This window comes from Solanum dulcamara, chromosome 7, assembly GCF_947179165.1.
Source record: "Solanum dulcamara chromosome 7, daSolDulc1.2, whole genome shotgun sequence".
Classification (NCBI taxonomy): domain Eukaryota; kingdom Viridiplantae; phylum Streptophyta; class Magnoliopsida; order Solanales; family Solanaceae; genus Solanum; species Solanum dulcamara.
The window spans coordinates 61,881,712-61,903,739 of NC_077243.1; the positions used below are offsets into that span (position 1 = coordinate 61,881,712).

Consider the following 22,028-nt stretch of genomic DNA (forward strand, 5'->3'; position numbering starts at 1 on the left):
AGTACCAAAACAACAACGGGCACTCATCAAGTATCCCTCACTGACCCTAAACAAAGCGGTGACGAACACACTAAATCCTGACACACCATCCAGACCTCTAAATACTGCAACCTACAAATAAATTTAGCAACCAACCCATCCTAATAGATACAATAACAATTAAGGATATAAGACAACAGAGATATTCAGCGAATAAGCAACATCATCTGATTTCCAACAATATTAATGATGGGGAGAAGGGGGATTTCAAGTAGTACTTAGAAGAGGAATCCATCACCAATATAATAGATTATTCATAGGCATCGGTCACTGTTAATGAGGTGTAATTGCAATGCAAATGTCATAGAGAATGATGCATGTTTGTCCTATTGATACACACCCGCTGCACAAGCTAGTCGGGATCCATGAGGGACTTGTGAGGTTTATGTACCCGTCGAAATCATTTTTCATTTGCATAATAACACTCCCCAGACCTATTTTCCATCGGCATATTAACATCACCGAAATCATTTTCCATTGACATAATAACACTCGCTGAAACTATTTTCCACAGGCATAATATCACTCGCAAGAACTATTTTTCATAGGTATAATAACATTTTCTGAAACTATTTTTCATCAGCACCATAAGGATACGAATCTCATAACAGAGTCTCAACACCAATATAAATAGGCATGATTGTATGCATAACGAGAGGATGACAAGTTTAACGTTAATAAATTAATTATGCTATTCATGGACATAACACCAACAGAGAAAATTATAATAGCCATCCAAAGAAACACATAGCATCATATACAATAATGACTCCACAAGTACAATTAACCCAATATGTTTGAATTTAGTGTTTGGGTGGATAATTATCACTTTATCCACAAGCACACCCCCATTATTCTCCATTACTCTCAATCACAAAGATTTAGCACATAGAGTCTAAAATACTTTGTAAATGAGTCAAAAAGGTCCACTTGCCTTAAAGCGAAGAAATCAAATAGAGACTTGAGCCTTTTCTTAATGTCAAGCTTGCGAATCCACACAATTTATTCAAATATATAATCCCTATAAGAAAACATGAAAAATGATACCCATTTTGTTATTTTTAAAAATCCGATCCAAATCGACTCAAAATGTCAAACCCGAGGGCAATGGGTATATCTTTAATTTTTTTATTGAAATCATGTTACCCCCGAAATTAGGAACTCACACGTTGAACCGCATCGAAAAAAAGTTAGAAATCACCCCCCAAATGCCCAAAATACAAGAATCAAAGCTCATGAAAAAGAAACTTCAATTTTGGATTTAAAATCACTTATTTTGATTTTAAAAATATGAAATAATAGATGGACAATGAAGGGTTGGTGTTAAAACTACTTACCCAACATTTTACCTTGAAAAATCCTCTTTGGAATCGCTTAACCCGAGCTTTCAAGGTTCAAAATTGGAGGAATGGGAGATATCATGTTTTGAAAAATTAAATTCTGTCCAGGTTATTTATTCTCCATGATTGCGGCCAAAGCCCCGCAAACGCAGAGGCTAATCAACTAACCCTTTGGGATCACGACCAAAGCTTCATGAACGTCAAGGCCAATCCACACTGTCCTATGCAAATGCCGGGCAAGGCCGGGTGAATGCGAAGAAGGAACAAGATAGCAGCACAGCAGAAAGATCAAGACTCAAAAATTCTCTGAAATTACCCTCGAAATCCCGTGCACACAAGTCATAGATGCTACCTCACTAAATTTGACATTTTTGATTCATTAGAACCATCAAAAATGAATCGGAGATCTCCTTAACCTGAAACCCATTAAAGTCAATACTTACTAACTTTTCACCAAAAAGACCAAAACACCCTCGGAACCCTCGAAAAATAAAATCACCTCCAGAATCAAATGAAATTGATGGAATTTCAGTTCAAGCGTCCAAACTTCGAATGCTGATCAAAATCAAACTTTAGCCTTAACTTCCAATAAAATCACATCTCAAGGGATCAAATCACCATAAAAGCCTTGGGACTAGAAACGACAACATTGTTAGACCAAATTCTGTATTTCGAAGCTGATGGAATTGACGGAATTTCATTTTGAGGCTCGTGCTTTGGAGGACGACTAAAGTCACTTATTTCATCTCAAAAGCCTCCAAAACTCTAAAACTTTCGAAAACCTCAATTTTTCGATCCGGTTTCGACTCTAACCTCATATACTGCTCAAACATGACTCGAGGCAACTATCGAGAAGCGTAAAATAGTAATTTTCTAAGAATTTTTCAAAAAAAATAGGATCATTACAATTACTTCCCACTTTTTTATTGCTTAAAGGGATTTAAAGGAAAAGAAATAAGAAAATAATTTTTTAAAAATAATATTTTTATTAGGAAGGAATGTGTTTAAAAATAAAAAATGATATATTTATTAGAAAAGAGCCATTTTGACCTAATTAAGTAACAATACAAAACATTTTTGAATCAAACTATTAAGGAAGAACATTTTTATTCAATTTTGCGCAGTTTAAAAATATTTAAAAAAAATTTAATACCTATTAATAATATGTTTGAAGTTTTATGCTATGCTAGCTCCAAAGTGCCATTATTATCAAACTTTCGGTTTGATGGATTTGTATGTTTATAAACCGAAAGGATAAATAACCTAACCCAAAATATATCAAACCAAAGAACAAAGTAGTGACTAGCTAGTGTGACATTTAAAGCTTCCAAATATCCACTTTCGTCTATGTTGGTAAAGGCAATACATACCCGGCCTGATATAATATTCCTCAGTTTTAATCAAACGGTATAAATTTTAATTAATATTTTAAGATATAATTTATTATTATATTAATATGACCAAAATTATAATTTTATATTATTTTTGTATAATTTTTAAATATTTAAATTATTATTTTAAAATATTAAATTAATATTATAATTTAATTTAACTTTGAAAGTTAGTAAAATTTATCCACAAAAAAGTGTAACAAGACAACTTTAAAAAGGTGTATATATTGAAAAGTCGAAAACCAATATCAAATAACGTTTCTAGCATGGATGGAAAAAGAAAGTTAGAAAACCAATTACATTTTGACAAGGGAAGGGTCATGCACAAGTCTACTCAACTTACATTTTTAACATGTAGAACGTGTCAAAACTGAAACTGCAAGTGGTTGTTGCCATGCAGATAAGACGTACTAAATGAAATTATACAAGTTTTGAAGAATTAATTGAAACACAATATATATTAGTATTAGTAATATATATATATATATATATATATATATATATGGTCCATCACAACTCACAGGTACCAACATCTCCTTTTTTCATCTTTCTTAGAAATGGAAAGCAAATCAGAAAATGGCAACTTTCTTTCCATACCCATTCTGGCTGATAGAGCTGAGAATGGAGTTGAATTGGATGGAGTCATTAGCACTGGCAAAACATCCTTTCTCAAAACAACTTTCCATGGACTCAATGCTCTATCAGGTTCCATTATCTCTTCTCGTTTACTACCTTTGTTTCCTTTTATTTTATATATATGCCAATGTTTTTATTAATATGAATACAAAAAAGAAAGAGTTTTGGTACTTTCCAAATTAAGGAACCCCTTCACTTGTGATTTTAAATATAATACTTCCACCGTTTTAATTTATTTGACCTATTTTGATTAGACGTAGTTAGTTTAAAAAAATAAAAGAAAATTTTAAATCTTGTGATCCTAAATTAAAGATATGTTAAATGTACCAAAATATCCTTTATATCTGGTGGTCTTTAATATATTATGTGAAAAGTTGATATTAAAGAGTTCGAAAAAGGGAAGAAGTCATTTTTTTAACAGACTTAAAAGGAAAGTAGACCCAACAAATACAAACGGGGGAGTATCACATTTCCTTTGTTATAAGTGGCATTCCCCGGGAAATATAGTGTTACTTATAATTTTGTTTTAGCTTGCTTCGAAATAAGAGAATCAAACTAACGAACTTTCAATATTTTTGAAATGAGATTAGTTTTCCCCGTCTCTTTAAGATCACCCTGCACTATTATTATTTTACGCGATCCAGGAACTTCAATAAGCTAAGGTCCACGGGATTCTTTGAGCAACTCATCCTGATATGGTACATTTCCAAAACGAAAATAGAGTAGAAACATTTGTTTAGTTTTCTGGTAGAGAGTCAAATATGAATGATGATGATCAAATTTCCTAAAGAAAAATATTAGTACTTGTTACAGTACTTGATGAATTTTCCTGGAGACAGGATCAACCTTTATTAATTTATTTTTTTTCCTCAGGAGTTGGAATTTTGTCGACTCCATATGCATTATCATCAGGAGGATGGTTAAGCATGACACTTCTTCTTCTTATTGCATCTGCAACATTTTACACATCCTTGTTAATAAAAAGATGTATGGATTTTGATCCAACTATAACAAGTTATCCTGACATTGGAGACCGCGCATTCGGGACAACAGGAAGAATATTGGTCTCAGTTGTTATGAATCTAGAGCTTTACATGGTTGCAACCGGTTTTCTAATTCTTTCGGGGGACAACTTGAATAATCTGTTACCAGATGTGAACTATGAGTTTTGGGGATTCGAATTCGGTGGGAAGCCAAGTTTTGTCTTGATTGTTGCTCTAGGCATATTGCCAACCGTATTGTTAAAAAACATGAGCATTCTTGCATATGTATCAGCCTCTGCAGTATTAGCTACTCTTGTGATTATTGGTTCGATTTTCTGGTATGCAACATATGATGGTATTGGATTTCATAAAAGTGGAGTAGTTGTGAATTGGGGAGGAATTCCTACATCTTTTAGCTTATATGCCTTCTGCTATTGTGCCCATCCTGTTTTTCCAACTTTGTACACTTCAATGAGGAACCAAAAACAATTTTCTAAGGTAAATTACACCATCAACAATGCTATATATTTTTCATTACTATGAAGTACTTGACTTTGGTCAGGGGCAGAGTTACCCTTACCCGAGGAGTGTCAAGCGACACCCCTTTTGCTGGAATATTATATTGTATAGATAGGTCAAATTTTAGTTTTATAGGTATATATATCAGTATTGACAACTCTTGACACAAATTGAAGGTTCAGTGCAGTGGTTACAGTTTTGCAAAACTATACATAATTAATTATATTTGTTTGACACCTTTAATCAAAATTTTGGTTCTACTACTGACTTTGGTAGTTCATTATTGCAGGTAATGCTTGTGTGTTTTGTGTTTTCTACCATAACCTATGCAACAATAGCAGTTATGGGGTACTTAATGTTCGGATCGGATGTGGAATCACAAATTACATTGAACCTTCAAACAGAAAAGTTTAGCTCAAAATTGGCTATATATACTGCCTTGATCAATCCAATAGCCAAATATGCACTAATGATGACACCAATTATTAACAGATTCGAGGAAAGTTTGCAATCATACTGTCACAAAAAATCATTCAGCTACGTGAACAGGACTATATTAGTGATAAGCAGTGTCATTGTGGCCCTGACTATACCCTTTTTTGGGGATCTCATGTCACTAGTTGGAGCATTTCTTAGTGTCACAACTTCAATTTTGGTACCATGTTTGTGCTACTTGAAGATTTCAGGCACTCACAGGAAGCTTGAATTTGAGCTAGTCATAATTGGTTTTATAATGCTAATGGGGATCATAGTCTTAGTTACAGGTACATACACATCCATGGCAGAAATAATACACCTCATGTAATTGTGTATTTTCTAAAAAAAAATTGTGGGTTCTATATTTTTCAGTAGTTGTTATGAAAAGATATTGGTATTGTAATCCCAGAACACTCCAAGATCTTTATAAGTGCAATAATCTGATACTCTCGATTATTGAGTGTGAATACAGATTTTTGGATAATATTTGTTCATGGAATATAGGTGCAGTGTATTTAAACAAAGAGATAACTATAATCATAACAATGAATCCATGTGAGCCTGCCTAATGAACTATACTTCAATTGCTGGAATTCTTAATCACCGCTCTACCACTAATAATTGCACAACGGGTAGGCCATATAATCAAACATCTGGATCATGCATCATATATATTATTAAAAGGGGATGGGCAAAAGAGCCGTTGTAGTCAATTGTCCTGTCACATTGGTAGCAAATGGGCAGGTTAAATCAAATTTAGATATCTTGAATTTCAATCCATTCATATTTCATTTAGGTTAAAAATGGGGTTAGGTAATGACTGGATGGATTAAAAATTAATTAACTCATATTATATAAGTGTAATATTATTACAAGTACGATACTTTATAAAACAAATTTCTACTCATACCATTTAGAAACATAACATTTTAATTAAATTGATATGTACTTTCCATTAGGGGTGTTCATGGTTCGGTTTGGGTCGGTTATTGATTAAAACCATAACCAAACCAATTTAATCGGTTATTAAATGTCTAAAACCATAACCAAACCAAGTAAAATAATAACCACGGGTTTGGTTATTGTCGGTTTGGTTCGGTTTGATTCGGTTATTCGGTTTATGACTAGCCGAAATAATTCAAATATTTCCTCTCTACATTCTTCAAATTCTTATGAAGCTCTTTTTTCCTCACGATCCACAGAGGTTCAAAACAGAAAATGAAACAACTTAAACATTCGGAAAAAAAAGAAAACAACTTAAAATCAATTTAAAATTTGAAAAACTCCTTACAAACCTTCTCAAAATTTGACAATCTTATACTTGGGGTTGAGGAGTTGAGGTTGCTCTTGAGCCTTCACTGTTAGTATATGACTGTCAGTCTGTGACTTTGTGAGAAACCAACGTGAGAGGAACAAAAATGTAAAAAAAAAACAGATAATAGGGTTTTAAAGTTTTAACTTTTACTTTATGTTGCTGCCTGTTGCTCAAGTGCTTAGTGCTTATTAGAAATTTAGGATTTAGAATTTAGGATTTAAAATTGGGCTTGAGAGTTGGGCTAATGGGCTTGGATTGTTGGACTTGGACCGCTGTTTAGTGTTTATTAGAATTTATAATTGGGCTTGAGAGTTGGGTTTGGATTGTTGTGCCTTAAAAATAAGTATATTAATATTAAATTAATAATTAAAACGTATAAAATATCTTTAATTATTTATGAAAAATTAATATTATACATATAAATAATTATAAATTTTAAGTATATAATTATCGGTTTGGTTCGGTTATTTTTTTCTATAACCATAACCAAACCAAATATTATCGGTTATTCAAATTTAAAACCAAACCAAACTAAACTGAATGTCGGTTTTTTTATTCGGTTTGGTTTTGGTTTTAACCAAAACTGTGAACAGCCCTACTTTCCATCATTAAATTAGTCCAATTTAAAAATATTAGATTAAATTGGGTGACTTACCCCTGGCCTGATCTCTTCGGATATGGAGAGAAGTTGATAGCGATATGGGCTTGAAGGAGTAATGGGGATGCAGAAAACATGTGTGATAAAACAGAGAGTTGCACTAGGGAAGAAGCTAGGGAGGTACTAGGGTTGTTGACGGGTGACATTGGTAGTCACTGAGGGAATTGTCATGACCCAAGCTAGATCCTAGGTGTGACATGGCGATCGGAATCCCGAAGGACCCCAACCAAACCTCTTAGTACATCGTACATGAACGTACATGAGGTAAATAAAAGACATTAATAAGACATGAAGCGGAAGATAAGTCTCAAACTGTAAGCTCGAATAGAAAGAAAACTCAAACAATACGTCCGAATAAACGGAGCCACATACTCAATGAACATCTAACCATTCCTCTACTAATTATAGGTGGGGGCATAAGAAAAGCTCCTAGCCCACCCATAATAAGAAATAAAAGCATAGGAACAATGAAAGTATAAATGTTTTGTACTCGGATCATGAAGACTCACCAACAATAGAAAGTAAGTTCAATCTCTAGCCACGAGTGGTATGTGCCTGATGATCGTCGAATCCTATATTATGATATAATGTAGGTAAAAATTTGTGTTAGTACATGAAATGCACTAAGTATTTGAGTAGTATGCAAAGCATGACATAAAACATGATAGTGCAATGATCAAGCTTGAAACATAGTAAAAATCCTTTTAAAAGCATCATAAGACATATGACATGGTCAATGCAAAACTCATAAGTAAATCATAAGTAAGAACATAAATTAATCATATCATGAACTATTGTGGGAGTGACCGTCAACCGACATATAATCATGTGAGATATAACATGAAGTCCGATGTATTTCCCCATCGAAGAGGGCCCAATATATCTTGCCAAGATATAAAGGCATTATAATCATGAGAACTCTATACTCGTCTCTAGTTCTTAGACTTGGGTACTCACCTCTAGTCTTTGAGATTGGGTGCTCGTCTCTAATCTCCTTTAAACCTACGGCGACACGTAGTTATGGAACATGGGTAATCGCCACTAGTCCACTCAGTGCTAAGTACAATTCCTAACGGAACACTTAAATCATAGTCATTAAATTCATTAGGAAAGGCAATGATCAGTACCAATCCATATCATAAAATAGTCATAAGAATAACTCTTTAATAACATCATGATTTCATAACATAGTCACTCCATAAGAGACAATTAATCGAAAGTATCTAATTCATGATTCCTTGCATGTTGTGAGAAAATCTTTCACAAATTGATTCATACTTGCTTGAAATATCATTGAAACCATCATTCTTTACTTTCATGAGTCATTCATAATTCCTTGATAATTATTCAGAAATCATTCATAAAATTCTTCATCAAATCATAAATCCTTAAAATCATACTTAAAATAGCATAATACATGGGTCCATGTAAATTTAATTGAAAACATACAATTAAACTTGAATCGTGCATTATTGAATCATTGACATTTAAATAAATCATAATTTAGTTGAGCCGATGCAATTTCATCATAGTAAGGTTAGAAAACAATTCGTTAGAACAAGAATTGAAGAAAACCTTTGGGACTCCATGATTGAAAGAGATCCATGGATGAATTCGCACATACCTTGATCAATAAAGCCCTAAATATAGAAAATTATGGAGACTTGAACTTGACCCCTTGAAAATTCTTGGCTTGGAAGAGAAGAAATTCCTTTGAAAAGTATTTTAGATAGAGAATTATTGTAATTAGGAATTGAAGAGTGAATGAAGGGAAATTCAAAGGGATAGGGTAGTTATAGGTTTAGGAACTAGGCTTAAAACGTCGTAGCTTTAGAATTAAACGAGGCAGAATTGACTAAAATATCCCTACTTAAAATTGGCGAGGGACAATTAGGCGAGATAAGTCGTGCTCGCGACCCAGTCGGTGAGTCGCCAATCCCTTCTATTCCTCGCCAAAGATCCCATCTCTGAGTAGAATTTCTTTGAAGTTCTTGGCAAGCTCGACTTTGCTCGCCTACCTGATCGGCGAGTCGCCGATCAGGCCCTCTCCCTCGCCCAAAGACTTTCTCCTCTGCTAACTTCTCTAAAATTTTAGGCGAGCTATCCTAGCTAGCATATCCCACTTGGAGAGTCGCCATTCTAGTCTCTTCCTCGCCCATTATTCCTACTTTCTGAGCCAAACTTTCAGGAACCTATGGCAAGGTGGATTAGCTCAGAGAACATGGTTGGCGAGTCACCAACCTAACCCTATGCTCGCCAAGGTCCCTGGTTTTCTGAGCAATATCTTCAGAATATTTTGGCGAGTCATGAACCCCTTGGCGAATCGCCAAAACCCACTTGGCGTGTTGCCAAGGCTATTTCGCAAGCTGCGGACTCCAAATTCTGATAGTTTTTCTTTTAACTCAAAATTTTGATTTTTCAACTTTCTGGGTCTTACAATATCCCCCCTTGGAAACATTCGTCCTCGAATGGGGCTCAGGATACCGTGAAAAGGACATGGAGAGATGACTATCAACCCAACATAAATGCACTGATACTTTTAAAATACATAAACCATGAGATTTTCAACTTAACGTAAAACATAGCGTAAAATCAACTTCATGAACATGCTTGCATATGAAAAGACATGAAAAGACTTAAACGTAGGAATTCGTAAAAGTAGACATGTGGAACTAACACTTCAATTAACACGAAAACTCAACCACTCATTTTCTAAAGTCAATCATCGCTTAACGAACACGAAGTCGATCCATACTAAGAATAACATCGAAATCGAAGAACTCACAACATACTAAATAAAGTACCTTGTCTAGTCGGACGACCTGAAGAAGGTAGGGCAGCTCACTGAATAAAATAATGAAGTTAGCTCCACCAGTGGCTATGTGTTTATTTTTAGTAGCGGTGCTATTTCATGAAAGTCTTCAAAACAGACTTGTATAGCACATTCTACCATTAAATTTGAATTCACTGCTTTCAAGTGGGTAGGGTAAGAAACTGAGTGGCTGAAAAATCTTTTGACGGATGTGATATTATGGGGCAGAAAAGTTTCACCCGTCTCTTTTCAATGTGACTCACAGGTGACAACTGAAATTATCAAAAATAATGTATACAATGAAAAAAAGACATATTCGCATCAAATATAGTACAGTTAAATAATTATTGAAATATTGCATTATTTTATTGGAAGATGTAAGGTGCGGAATAAATTGCACTGATCCTTTAATCAAGAATTTGACAAGAAAAATAATTCATGAAACGTCAAGGAGGGTGGGGCTAAAACCCATGGATTGAGATGATGTGTTGGATATCCGTTAGGTCTCAATATACACTATATTTTTTATTCATGTGGTGTGAGATAGCCTTTATAAGGTTGAGCTTATTTTGCTTGTAATGATTCTATAGCCTTAAAGTGGTTTATTTGAGATAAATTTGATGGAATTATCTACGAGAGTGTAAAGTTATGATTGTCTTTTATGAAAGACTTGAATCGTCTTTCTAGAGCACTCAAAAGACCCAAGGTGTGTGTGCATGACCATAAAAACACTTTGTTTATATTGCGAATATTACTTAAAATTAAGAGTATGGTATGTGTTATGGGGGTTTCAACTTATATCCATTTAGTCCAAGAGTACTTCACTTTATGGATATTAGTTATTGCCTCTTACAATGTGTTAATTCAAATCGAAAAATATTGACGCTTAAGTATATGTCCCTTCCTTTTTGCCTAGAATTTGTACTTACTCTTTATCTTTGCATTAGTGAAGGGTTGTGAAATTAACTCTACTTTTATTCATTTTGGGTAATGCAAAGAATAAAAGGCTAACACGTTACAAAGAAGATGAACATATTTGTTTCAAATAAAAATTTTCTAAAAATCTGATGTAATGATTCTTTAATGCGATTAACATTTACATTCACACTTCGTTTCTCAGATTAACTTTGGTCGATTTTTGTAACTTCTCAATCTTGCAAATCCTATATAAAAAAGTGTCTTTGGTGAACGTAAGACGTACTAAAAAGAAAAGAAAACACCTTACTCCTTCCTGCTTCTTAAATTATTTTTGAGCAACGTATCTTCAAATATTCAGCCACGAGTACTCGTGTTTGAAAGTAATTGTGGAACTTTGAAGAGCGATCGGCTATAACGATTTATATCCCTATCTGGTTGAAATAGCTTTTAAGACAGTGACTTGCCACGACATAGTATTTGTAATAAGTTATTTACTAATTTATAATTCTTGTCCGATATCAATATTGTAGTATTTTTTTTCAACAAAGAAATATTGAATTGGATCATATATACTCTTAAACATGGTCATTTATAAATTTGAAATTTATAATTTTCTTTCTCAGTTCTTATATTACTACAAAATATATCTTTTAAATATTATTTATGCTAGTTTTAAAAAAATTATTCTTATTAATACGAGGGACATGTGTAAGGCATATACAATAGGACTAGTTATTATAAAACTGGAAAGCCCAAAATTTAAATTTTAAATTTTAAATTATCTAAATACCTTATTTATAAAATAAAATAAAAGAATCAAATTTACTTGAAGAGTGATAGTCATTCATATTAGTAATTAATGTTCACAATTATTTTTACGAAAAAGGATCGTATTTGCTGCACTACTTGGAAAATTATTTACGTTTTTCCTCTATTATACTTTTTGATAATACCCACCCCCGTGATTATACTTTTGGATAGTTACATTTTGTTCAAATATTTTTTGCCCTAACAAAGACAAGGGTACAAATAACTAGCATAGTACAGTGGAGGTCTTACTTGTATTGCAATAATGAAAAAATATACGAATACAAATAATAATCAGACCAGTCCACTTGCATCTTATGTATAATTTTCTTATTTTTCTTTCTATCACATACTTATTCACGCAAAATCATTTAGATGGCTTACTTTAATGGCCTAATAAAGTAGTTAAACTTTAATGTAGATAAGAAAATCTAGATTAATATTCGTCTAATGTCCTCGAAGTGTATACTAAAGATAAATAATAAAATATATAAGAGACACCTTTTATCAAAAGATATAATAATATTGTATGACATATTAAAATAAATAATATAAATATTTTTTTAGCTTGATTTACTATATGGCTCAACGGTAGACTTTAATTTAATAAAAGGTGGCTCTTATAATATTTTTATTACTATTTATTTTTGGTATATACTTTAGAAAAATTAGACAAATATTAAATCTGAATTTTCTTCTTTAGAGGTAAAGCTTAACTACTTTAGAAGATCATTAGAGAGAGTCGTCTCAATAATTTTATGTAAATAAATATGTGATGAAAAAAAATTATATTTAAGAGTGCAAATTTATCCATATGCTTTAAGAAAAAGATCAAATTGATCCCTATAATTTGAGAAAGTAATCAAGTATACCCCTATACTTTACATATATCCTTGTCTTCATTAAGGCAAGGAGTATATTTGTACAAAGTATTACTACGAAGATAAATATGATCCAAAAATATAAAAAGGTAGATATGACCAAAAATTTTAATGAACGTTAAATATAAATATATTTTTTTCAAATAAAAGATAAATATAATTTTTTTTCTATTCTTTTTAACTACTGGTTCCTAATTGTTGTTGCCTTTAGAAATTTATGAGTGGTTGTAAATTTTTCAACCACACAAAAAAATAGGTTAAAGTGATTGAAAATATGAAAAAGTTGACTTTATTGTGATTCCTGGAACAAGGTAAGAAATGAAATGTACTTGTTCTTGAGATGGAAAGAAATCTAATAATTTCCAATAAGGGTGAAGGAAAAGCAAATTCAGTAAAGGCAGTAAAATAATTTATAATTACACTTCATTGTTTGACCAAGTCTGATAATAGTATTACGATAAGCTATCTTTTATTCTTATATTTATTTTGATTGTCTCAATTTATATGATATACCTAGTTGTCAATAAACTTTTTGTCAATTGTAACTTTCTTTTAATATTTTTTAAATATTTAAATTTTTAATTATTATGGCTTATATCATTTATTACCTAGTTTTCATATATCTAAATCTTATGCTTACGTAGTTTTTAAATATCTAAATCTTATTTAAAATACAAAAAAAATTATATTTGAATTTTATATTAAAAAATTTAAAATGCTATTTCGGTAATTCCTCACATTTGAATTGGTTGAATATAAGTCTCACCTTCTAATAGAGCATAATAACAATTTCTGTGAGGTCACATTTTCACAAGTTTACGTCGCGAATGGACACATCAGTATGCTGAATCACAATGTCACATTCGTGACTTGAAAAAATCTCGAATCAACAATCCCAACAATGTTTTCTATGATCATGATCTCCATAATAACAAATATCAATTGTAAAAAAAGAAAAATTGACATTATGGATACTTGAGACATGACTAATCTTTCAACAAATGAGGGAGGAAGAGAAAACATTTAAAGATGAACTAGAACAAAAAAAGTATTATGCCCTAGTTTTAAGTACTCCTATAGCACACTAGTCCATGATAGTTAACGGGCGTTAACAGTGGATCCACCTAAGCAGGTTATATTTTTTAAAAATTAAAATAAGGATTGAAATCCATTTATTCAAAAAAAAAAAAAGTCTAAGTTTGATTTGGGCCCAAAATTGACCCATGCCCAAATGCAAATAGAAAACAAAAGGCTAAAAATGAAAATCGTAATAGAAAAAAAATCAAATGGTCGGAAAGGGAGACAAAAAAGAGGTCAGAATTGAAGGAAGGAAAAGAAGAAACTGTCAAAAAGAGATTAGAGGGTGCTTGCTAGAGATTCATGCGCAAAGAACTCCAAGCTTCATTCTTTAGTTCCTTGGAATTAAGGATCAGATGATAGATGGAGAAAAGAGGCGCTGCAAGCGAGCAAAGAGTTATGCTTTCATTTCTTTGTTGAGATTGAAATCGAGGAAAATAAAAGAAGAGAAAGTGGAGGTATCAGGTAACAGTGAAGATGATAGACAAAACTTACACCATGGTAAGAAAGGATCGAGCTTAAAAATGACCCAAAGAAGGTGCCAGAACAACTGAAAATTTCTCTGACAACACCAACATCTTATGGTGGAAGAGACGGATCAAGAGAAAGAGTACTGAGTATTCTCCTAAAAGGAATAGATATAGTACCATTTTAGAAAATCTAGAGGCTTGGATTATTTTGACGGATCGGACCTTTGGCCATTTTGTTATTTTTTGATGTTTGGATTTTATCCATTTATAAAATAAAAGAAAGAATTACCTAATTATACACCCTATATTACTATATTCTTTAAGATTTTCTATCATTTGAAAAAATATCAAAAATCCCAGTTTACTTCTTTCTTTCTCCAACTAACTGATACATCACTTTTACTGCATTCCCAACTATCCTAAATTTATGCCTAATTACAAGTTCCAGTTACAAGCGATTTTTTTTGAACTACAATTAATGTTCTTCTCAAATTCAAATTTCTAAAAAAGATAATACTATTTCTCCCTTCTCTATCATCTCACTTTGTTTCATCTTCTTCGAATTTCCATTGAATTCTACTATAATTTTTTGTGGAGTTTTCATCTACAATTACTAATACATATGGAACCCGATCCATCTTTTAGTGTTGGTCTTACACAGTTAAACCTACATCAAGGAAACTTATTTTATCGAGGCCCGATTCGACTAGTGAAGGGTATCACGAGTTTAGATTCAAGCATTATAACGATCCCTTAGTTATGGATACGTTACGTGCGAAATTAAATTCTCTAGTTGCAAAGTCAAAATCTCCAGCTCAATCATCTCCCCAAAAAGCAGAGAAAAAATTTGAAGGTGTTACAACACGCCCTACTCTTCCAAATGTATGAATTCTTCCAATGCATATTACAATTTTTCTCTTTAAATCTGACATATAACTAGTACATTTCAATGTATCATTCCAAAAAATTCTTAATGATACATAACCCTATCTGATTTAGACTAAACGAATCAGGTATCTTTTTCGTATTTTTAATGTGGATACACAATTCATTGACATATTTATACTTTTAGTGAATATATCATATGATGATACATATGGCTATGTTTTTGCAATGCTAATTGTTGATTATGTTTATGATACATAATTGTGATGTTCATGATACATAAGATTTTTCATTGTACATAACTTGTTATATATGTATATGGAGTCAAAATAAAGTGTCTCATATCTATATACATAACTACATTATTGTGTATAATATATCTTTATTGGTCTTGTACATGATACATAAGTTCACTATGTATCAACTATTTTAATGTATCTTATTTTCATATTGTTACAACAAGCCAGTTATGTAATGTATCAAGTATCTTTTATATTCATTCAATTATTCTGTCAATGTAGGGTTTGAAGTATGTCATAAAAAAATTATTTTCATTCTTTAAAATTCGGCACAGCCTACACCACTAATTTTATTGATGATTTTCAATCATCAATAAGTGAAGAAGTGATTCAGTTGTTTAGACAAACTATTTTTGTCACTACCTAATATGCCACAATGCAATTTTCAAGGTCAAATTACAAAATGTCTTTTACTTCTTGAATTGGAGCAGAAAACCCCTGATGAATTGTACATTTGTCACGTTCAGAGTAATGTACTAAGTTTTTTAATCAAAGAATTTACTATCATTATCTATTTGAGATGTACTGATAATGTCAATGACTTTCGATACCCATATGCACCGCTAGCAGGTTGATGTCGAAATATTTTTTTATGCACAAACAAATGTGAAGAAAGGTTGTCTGGTACAATGTTTCTTGATGGAAAGATGGAAAAACAAAGAAGACGCTGTTCAGATGACCATTCTCTACTTCATACACACATTTGTCTTTTCTCAACTAGGTGATACACCTATGTCTGTTGATGATTTTAGAATGGTAGAGGATGGAAAATATGAACAATTGTCCTAGGGTCAAATCATTTTTTCCAAACTGATGAGTATGAGGCAAGAGTTTATGTTACACCTCGTACTTTTGTACCTTGGAAGGTTCCTAAGTTACGTAAGCTTCTTAAGATCTTAAATTTCTTGAAAGGCTCTTAATCTTCTTAGAAGTCACCATGTGAGTCGGATAATCTATAACGTTATCAAGCAACTCTAAGGAAGGGAAAATGTGATACCCCATAGTAGGGAAGATTGGAAATATGGTTATGAGAATCCGGAAGGAGTTGTAGGTCAAGTAATGAGTCGTAGGACTCGACTTACTTACGTAAGCTACCAATTTGAAAACCTTACATACTTAAGCTACTTGAGTACATACCAAGCTTACGTAGCAAGGATTACATAGGTTCGTAAAGTAAGATGAGATTACGAACCCACGAGGAGAAGGAGAGAGTGCCATGTGGCAGCCAATGAGATATTGCCACATAGCAGCAGCTGTAGCAAGGGGTGGGCCCCCACATGCCACATGGCAGCCCCTAAATAGAGGGGGTGATGGATTGGCCTTATAAGAGCTTGACACATGTCACCACTTAGGAGTTAACACGTGTCACCCCTAAAGTGGCCAATATATATATGTTTTATGACTTTTAGTCATCCTTATCCCTTAAGATTACATCTTCATCCAAAAACTCTAGAAAAGAAGAAAAAAAGAATCCTAAGCTAGAGAAAGAGAGAAAGCTACGGTTTTGGAAGGAAAAAAAAAGTAAGTTCTCCGATTTTGTTCCATGAATTAATTATCTATGATATACCAAGAAGGTATGAAGGTGTTAGTACTATAAATTTATGGTTTGGAGCAGCCCCAAAAGGACAACAAACAGCCCCGAAGTTTCAGTCGCGCTAAAGGAGTTCTGAGGCAAGTTCCTGGCAAGGTAAGGCTTTCTCTTTTAAGTTGGAGTTTATGATGTTTTTATGAGGTATATTACATATCTTAAATGAGGTTGGAAGTGGAAAAAATGCATAAGAATTTTTGACGTTAGAAACAAACTAAATTGAAGTCGTAGTGGATAAATCGGAGTCGAGTAGTGTGTTGTTGTTGTGGTGCTGCAGGTTGGGGGTGGTTTAATTGCGTGTTGCAGGGATGTAAAGTACTTAAAAATGGGTGTGGGTACTACAGGTTGCAGCCACACGACCCTCTGTTTCGTATGGTAAAAGATTTTACGAAAGGAAGGCTAAAAACTTTATTTTGGTATCGTAGTTTTGAGCTAATTGGTTGGAGCTGTATTGAGTAATGTTGAGGTGATTTGATTATATATATAGCTTTTGGTTGTTGTTGGTAATATGGCTGCTAAGATTAGCAGTTGGATAGGTCAAGTTATAGGGGAGACGCTGTCCAATATTTGGTAACTTCAGAACTAGTAATAAACTAGTCAAGGAAAAGGGATAAGAGAATGATTCCTATGAATACGTGGGTGTAGAGTTGGAAATTGGAAAATGAAAGGTTATTAATATTAGTATTACTTTCATGTTAAATAGGTTAAGGAGATATCGAGACAAGCTGGGTTACTATTAATCCCTAAAGAGGTATGTGAAGCTACCTTCTTTCTCTTGGCATGTTTTTGGCACAAGTATGTAAAACTACCCTTATTCCCTCTTGATATATCTTTGGCATAAGTACAATATTGTAATGCTATGATTACGCACCGAGTCCCATCATGGGTCGGGTACATTATATGATGGTAAGGTAAAGTAATGAGAAAGTTATGATACCGAACTCATGATGGGTCGGTATGGTATATGTATTTAATGACTCTATGAGGGAAAGTAGAGGGTATGTAAAGCTTATTCTCTTCCTTCTTTTGGCATGACCCATAGAAAGCCAACAGACAAAGAATGCACGAAGTCTACAAGAGGCTCTTATTCTTAAGTACACTAGGATGACTAACGTTTTAATTTTCTAGAACTTATGGCCTTTTGCCTCGATTCATGTGAAAGTATTCAACCATCCTAAGTTGATATAATTTATGTTGTGGTATAAAGCATGACTCTTATTCACTCCTTTAAGCTAGAACTCTTCCAATAATGGAACTATGGCTTCTCAAGTTTTTCTATACCTTAGAAAGTAGTAAGTAGGTAAAGTTAATCTTTTTTTTTGGCATGAACCTTACGAAGCGAATAGACGAAGTATATGTGATCACAAGGAAGTCTCCATTCTCAAAGCCACTAAGATGGCCATTTTCTTGACTTCCAAAAGATATTTTATTAAACCTTGATACGAGTAGATGATTCCAAGAGTGCTACTTTGATGCAAACCATAATGACACTCCAAAGGTACTTGTTATGGCTACTATCTTAATTTTTGAATGATAGTTCACTTTAATTATTTCCACAAGTCTCTAATGATGGTTTAAATTGCATATGGTTACTCACTACTCTACTCATGTATATCGTAACCCTTCTTTCACTGAGTCTCGGGCTGGGTACGTAATCGTGCATAGTTCACTATATTATCCACCGAGTCCCTCACTAAAGGACCAGGTATGCTATATGAGGAAATGATAATGCGATGACATGAATAACTCACCGCGTCCCTTATTAGAGGGTCGGGTACGTGTGTATATATATGAGATGATGATGTGATGTAATAATGTGGTGATGGCGCCGGGCCCTATAATGGTCCTATAGTTATGATTCACCGAGCCCTGAAAGGGCTGACTATATTGTATAATATGAGCATGCATATTTTTATGATTTATGAGGTATAGGTACAGTGTTTTCTTACGTAACGAATTTACCCCTAGCTCTCTTTACTTCAGATATGTTTCTAGTTATGCTTTGTATACTCAGTACATATATCGTACTGATTCCCCTCTCTTTGGGAGGCTGCGTTCATGCCCGCAGGTACAGACGCACATTTTGGAGACCCACCAGCTTAGGACTCCTACTAGCAAGTTCGGGAGAAGCTCCATTGTATCAGAGCCTAGTTGTAGTACTGGTCTCTTGATTTATACACTCGTTTTGTTTATTCAGGGGTACGGCGGGGGTCCTGTCCCGCCTTATATTATCATTATACTCCTAGAGGTCTATATATATGTGTGTGGGTTGTATATGGGTTACATAGGTATGTATGTACAGTCGTGCAGTTATGGTTTATATTTTGGGGACGTATCCCTATCGTGATGGCCTTGTCGGCTTATATATCTTTCTTGCATATTATATATTGTGACTCAAACAGGAAATAGATTGGCTTATATCTAGCAAGGGTATACACAAGTGTCCAGTTCAGACACTCATCACGTCCTACGGGGTTGGGTCGTGATAGTTTACTACTGCCAAACATATGTGTCCTTTTGGGAGGCATGCCATACGCTCTCTATGTATGAATATAAGAATGTGCATCTCAAGTTCCGTCTGATATTGCTGTCAAAGTAAGTAATCACATTCCAAGAATTTCGAATTAACAAGTTATTGGAGTCAAGCCCAAATATGAGACCTTTATAACTAGCATTTTTAGCAATATAAATTTCATAAAATCTCATTTATATCTTTATAACGATGTATATATCATCTGATATATACTAATTGTAGTATCAAATTCAAAAACAAAATTGATAAAGTATAATCTTTATTTTGTTTTCAATTATGTCCTGATTCATTATCTTTAACATGCCCTATATATTCATTATCATTGAATCTGATACATTATATTTTAGTCATAAACCCATGATACATACTGAATTTTTTGTGTTTTTTACTTTTACTTTTATCTTCTTTTTTTCAGTATTCATGCTCCAACATAGTCCCAACTCCTGATGAATTGACATCCCTTGTTATCCCTAGTAGAAAAGTTCTCCATCTACCAACGACATCAATTACGAAGTCCGAACGAACGAAAGCTCAAAAATTCTCTGATTTTGAGGACTTTTCAACTAAACCATCTGAAGAGTTGTTAAGGAGATTTGGTCGTCTTGGTGATATATCTTTCCCACCTCCTCCCAAAAGAAAGAGGAATGCTCTGGTAAAAAATCCATTCCAGTAGAAACGGCTAAGAAAGAAAAAGATGTTCTACCACCACAACCATCAGAAAAACCTATTTTCACTACTGGAAAATCAGTGGCAAACACAGTGGCAGAAGGTGAATCTTCTGGTCCTTCGGAAAAAATTGCTTCAGCAGATGTCAACGAATTAAAGAAGTTTCTTAAGAAATACGTAAGTTTTTAGAAATAGTTTTAAGTAAATCAATTTATATTTAAGGCACTGATGCCCCTAAGGCACACAAACATTTTCATGTCCAGGAAGATATTCACGTAGATACTTCATGTATATGCTGATATATTACTTTTTTATTAATACACCATTAAACTACTTGATACATTCCATATTGATGTATCAGATTCATCATTTTTTCCACTTTAACAGTTATTTTTTAAAATAATTGTTAATCTTATACTTATAGGAAGCAGAAACATCCAATATTCCACAATCAATGGAGGATGTATCACCACAGTCCAAGAAATCAGATGCTAATGAAGTTGTTGAAGAGGTTGGTGCTTTAGATACTTTAAAGGTTATGTATCAAAATAACTATGTGATACATTTATTATTAATAAGTTTAATATTGACTTGATACATGTCATATAGTATAATGCATCAGATGAACAAAAATATATCATGAAAGATGCAAGCGAGGCACCTAATATTAGTTACAAAATTGAAGAAAATATTTAGCAGGTAAATACAGATAAAACTAAGCATGATGTATCGGTAATCTTCCATACTTTTATTTAATTCATTATCTTTACAACTGGTTAGTGTTCCAATCCTCTTACAAAAACTCAAAATATACTACAGTCATATCATTTTCAATCATTTTTATCAACTAGGATTCCACAATTTCAACTTCAATATCGTCTAAAATTTGAGATGTGATAGATGCTCTTATATACATACTTTAATTACCTATTAATCCATTGATTGCTGTTACTTATGATGAAGATCTTGGGGCTGAGTTTCTTCTATGCGATAGGCAATTGCCTAACACTCTTCCATGCAGAGCTATTATGGTGCGGCGTGATATAAAAACACCTTTTCCATACAGTAGGATGCCTTCGAAGATCTTACAATCATCATACCTAACAAAATTTGGGTCAAGTAAAAAGGATAAGGAGAGTAATTCATAAAAAAAATACCATTTTAAAGGTTTTGACATTTGCTACAGTCCTTCAACCAAGATAAGCACTGACTACTGCCAATGGATAGAAAAGAAACTATTAAAATCATGTGCCAACAAGTAAGTATTCTATTAATAACTTCTTAACCAAATGTATTTTTTATATATTTATTATTAATTTACTATAAATTTTCATTCAGAAAATTAAAAGAGGAACATTACAAAGTAAAGTGCTCTTCATCTGGATATGAAAAAATAGACTTTGTTGTTGCATTTCCTCCGAATAAAAACTGATTTTATCTGATGTCACAGTTCAACAAATTATGTAATGATAAGATCAGTGATAACAATACTATTTTTTCTCATTCTTCTTGATACAGTAGTAGTCATTGTCTAATACATATGTATTCAATGTGTATGATACATAAGTAGTATGTATCTGATACATTAAATATAGATGTATCTACCATATGAAAGGTATTTTTATTATATTCTGACATGTGTTACAAATTGTGTATCATTTTATAAAACTAATAGTTTCTTTAAAATATTTTATACATTGTGCAATTACTACCTTCGAAAAATTTCAAAATATA

At 32.9% G+C, this 22,028-nt stretch overlaps 1 protein-coding gene and 1 long non-coding RNA gene across 4 annotated transcripts; one reads left to right on the forward strand and one right to left on the reverse strand.

Annotated features, from left to right (window-relative positions):
• Nucleotides 1–3,285: 3,285 nt before the first annotated feature.
• On the forward strand, nucleotides 3,286–5,935 carry LOC129894132 (amino acid transporter AVT1J-like). 2 transcript variants are annotated; one of them, XM_055969667.1, is made up of 3 exons: nucleotides 3,286–3,475; nucleotides 4,280–4,887; nucleotides 5,198–5,935. In XM_055969667.1, exons 1-3 carry the CDS (start codon nucleotides 3,328–3,330, stop codon nucleotides 5,711–5,713), a joined length of 1,272 nt encoding a protein of 423 aa, XP_055825642.1. In that variant the 5' UTR covers nucleotides 3,286–3,327; the 3' UTR covers nucleotides 5,714–5,935. The 2 variants fall into 2 exon arrangements, with proteins under 2 accessions (XP_055825642.1, XP_055825643.1); XM_055969668.1 differs by having other exon boundaries at nucleotides 3,288–3,424.
• Nucleotides 4,169–10,511, reverse strand: LOC129894133 (uncharacterized). Of its 2 annotated transcripts, XR_008767629.1 has the most exons (3): nucleotides 10,163–10,445; nucleotides 7,868–7,930; nucleotides 4,169–4,357 (listed from the first exon to the last, which is right to left on the reverse strand). It is a non-coding gene; the product is annotated as an uncharacterized LOC129894133 (long non-coding RNA). The 2 variants fall into 2 exon arrangements; XR_008767628.1 differs by lacking the exon at nucleotides 4,169–4,357 and having other exon boundaries at nucleotides 7,660–7,930; nucleotides 10,163–10,511.
• Between the last annotated feature and the right edge of the window lie 11,517 nt (nucleotides 10,512–22,028).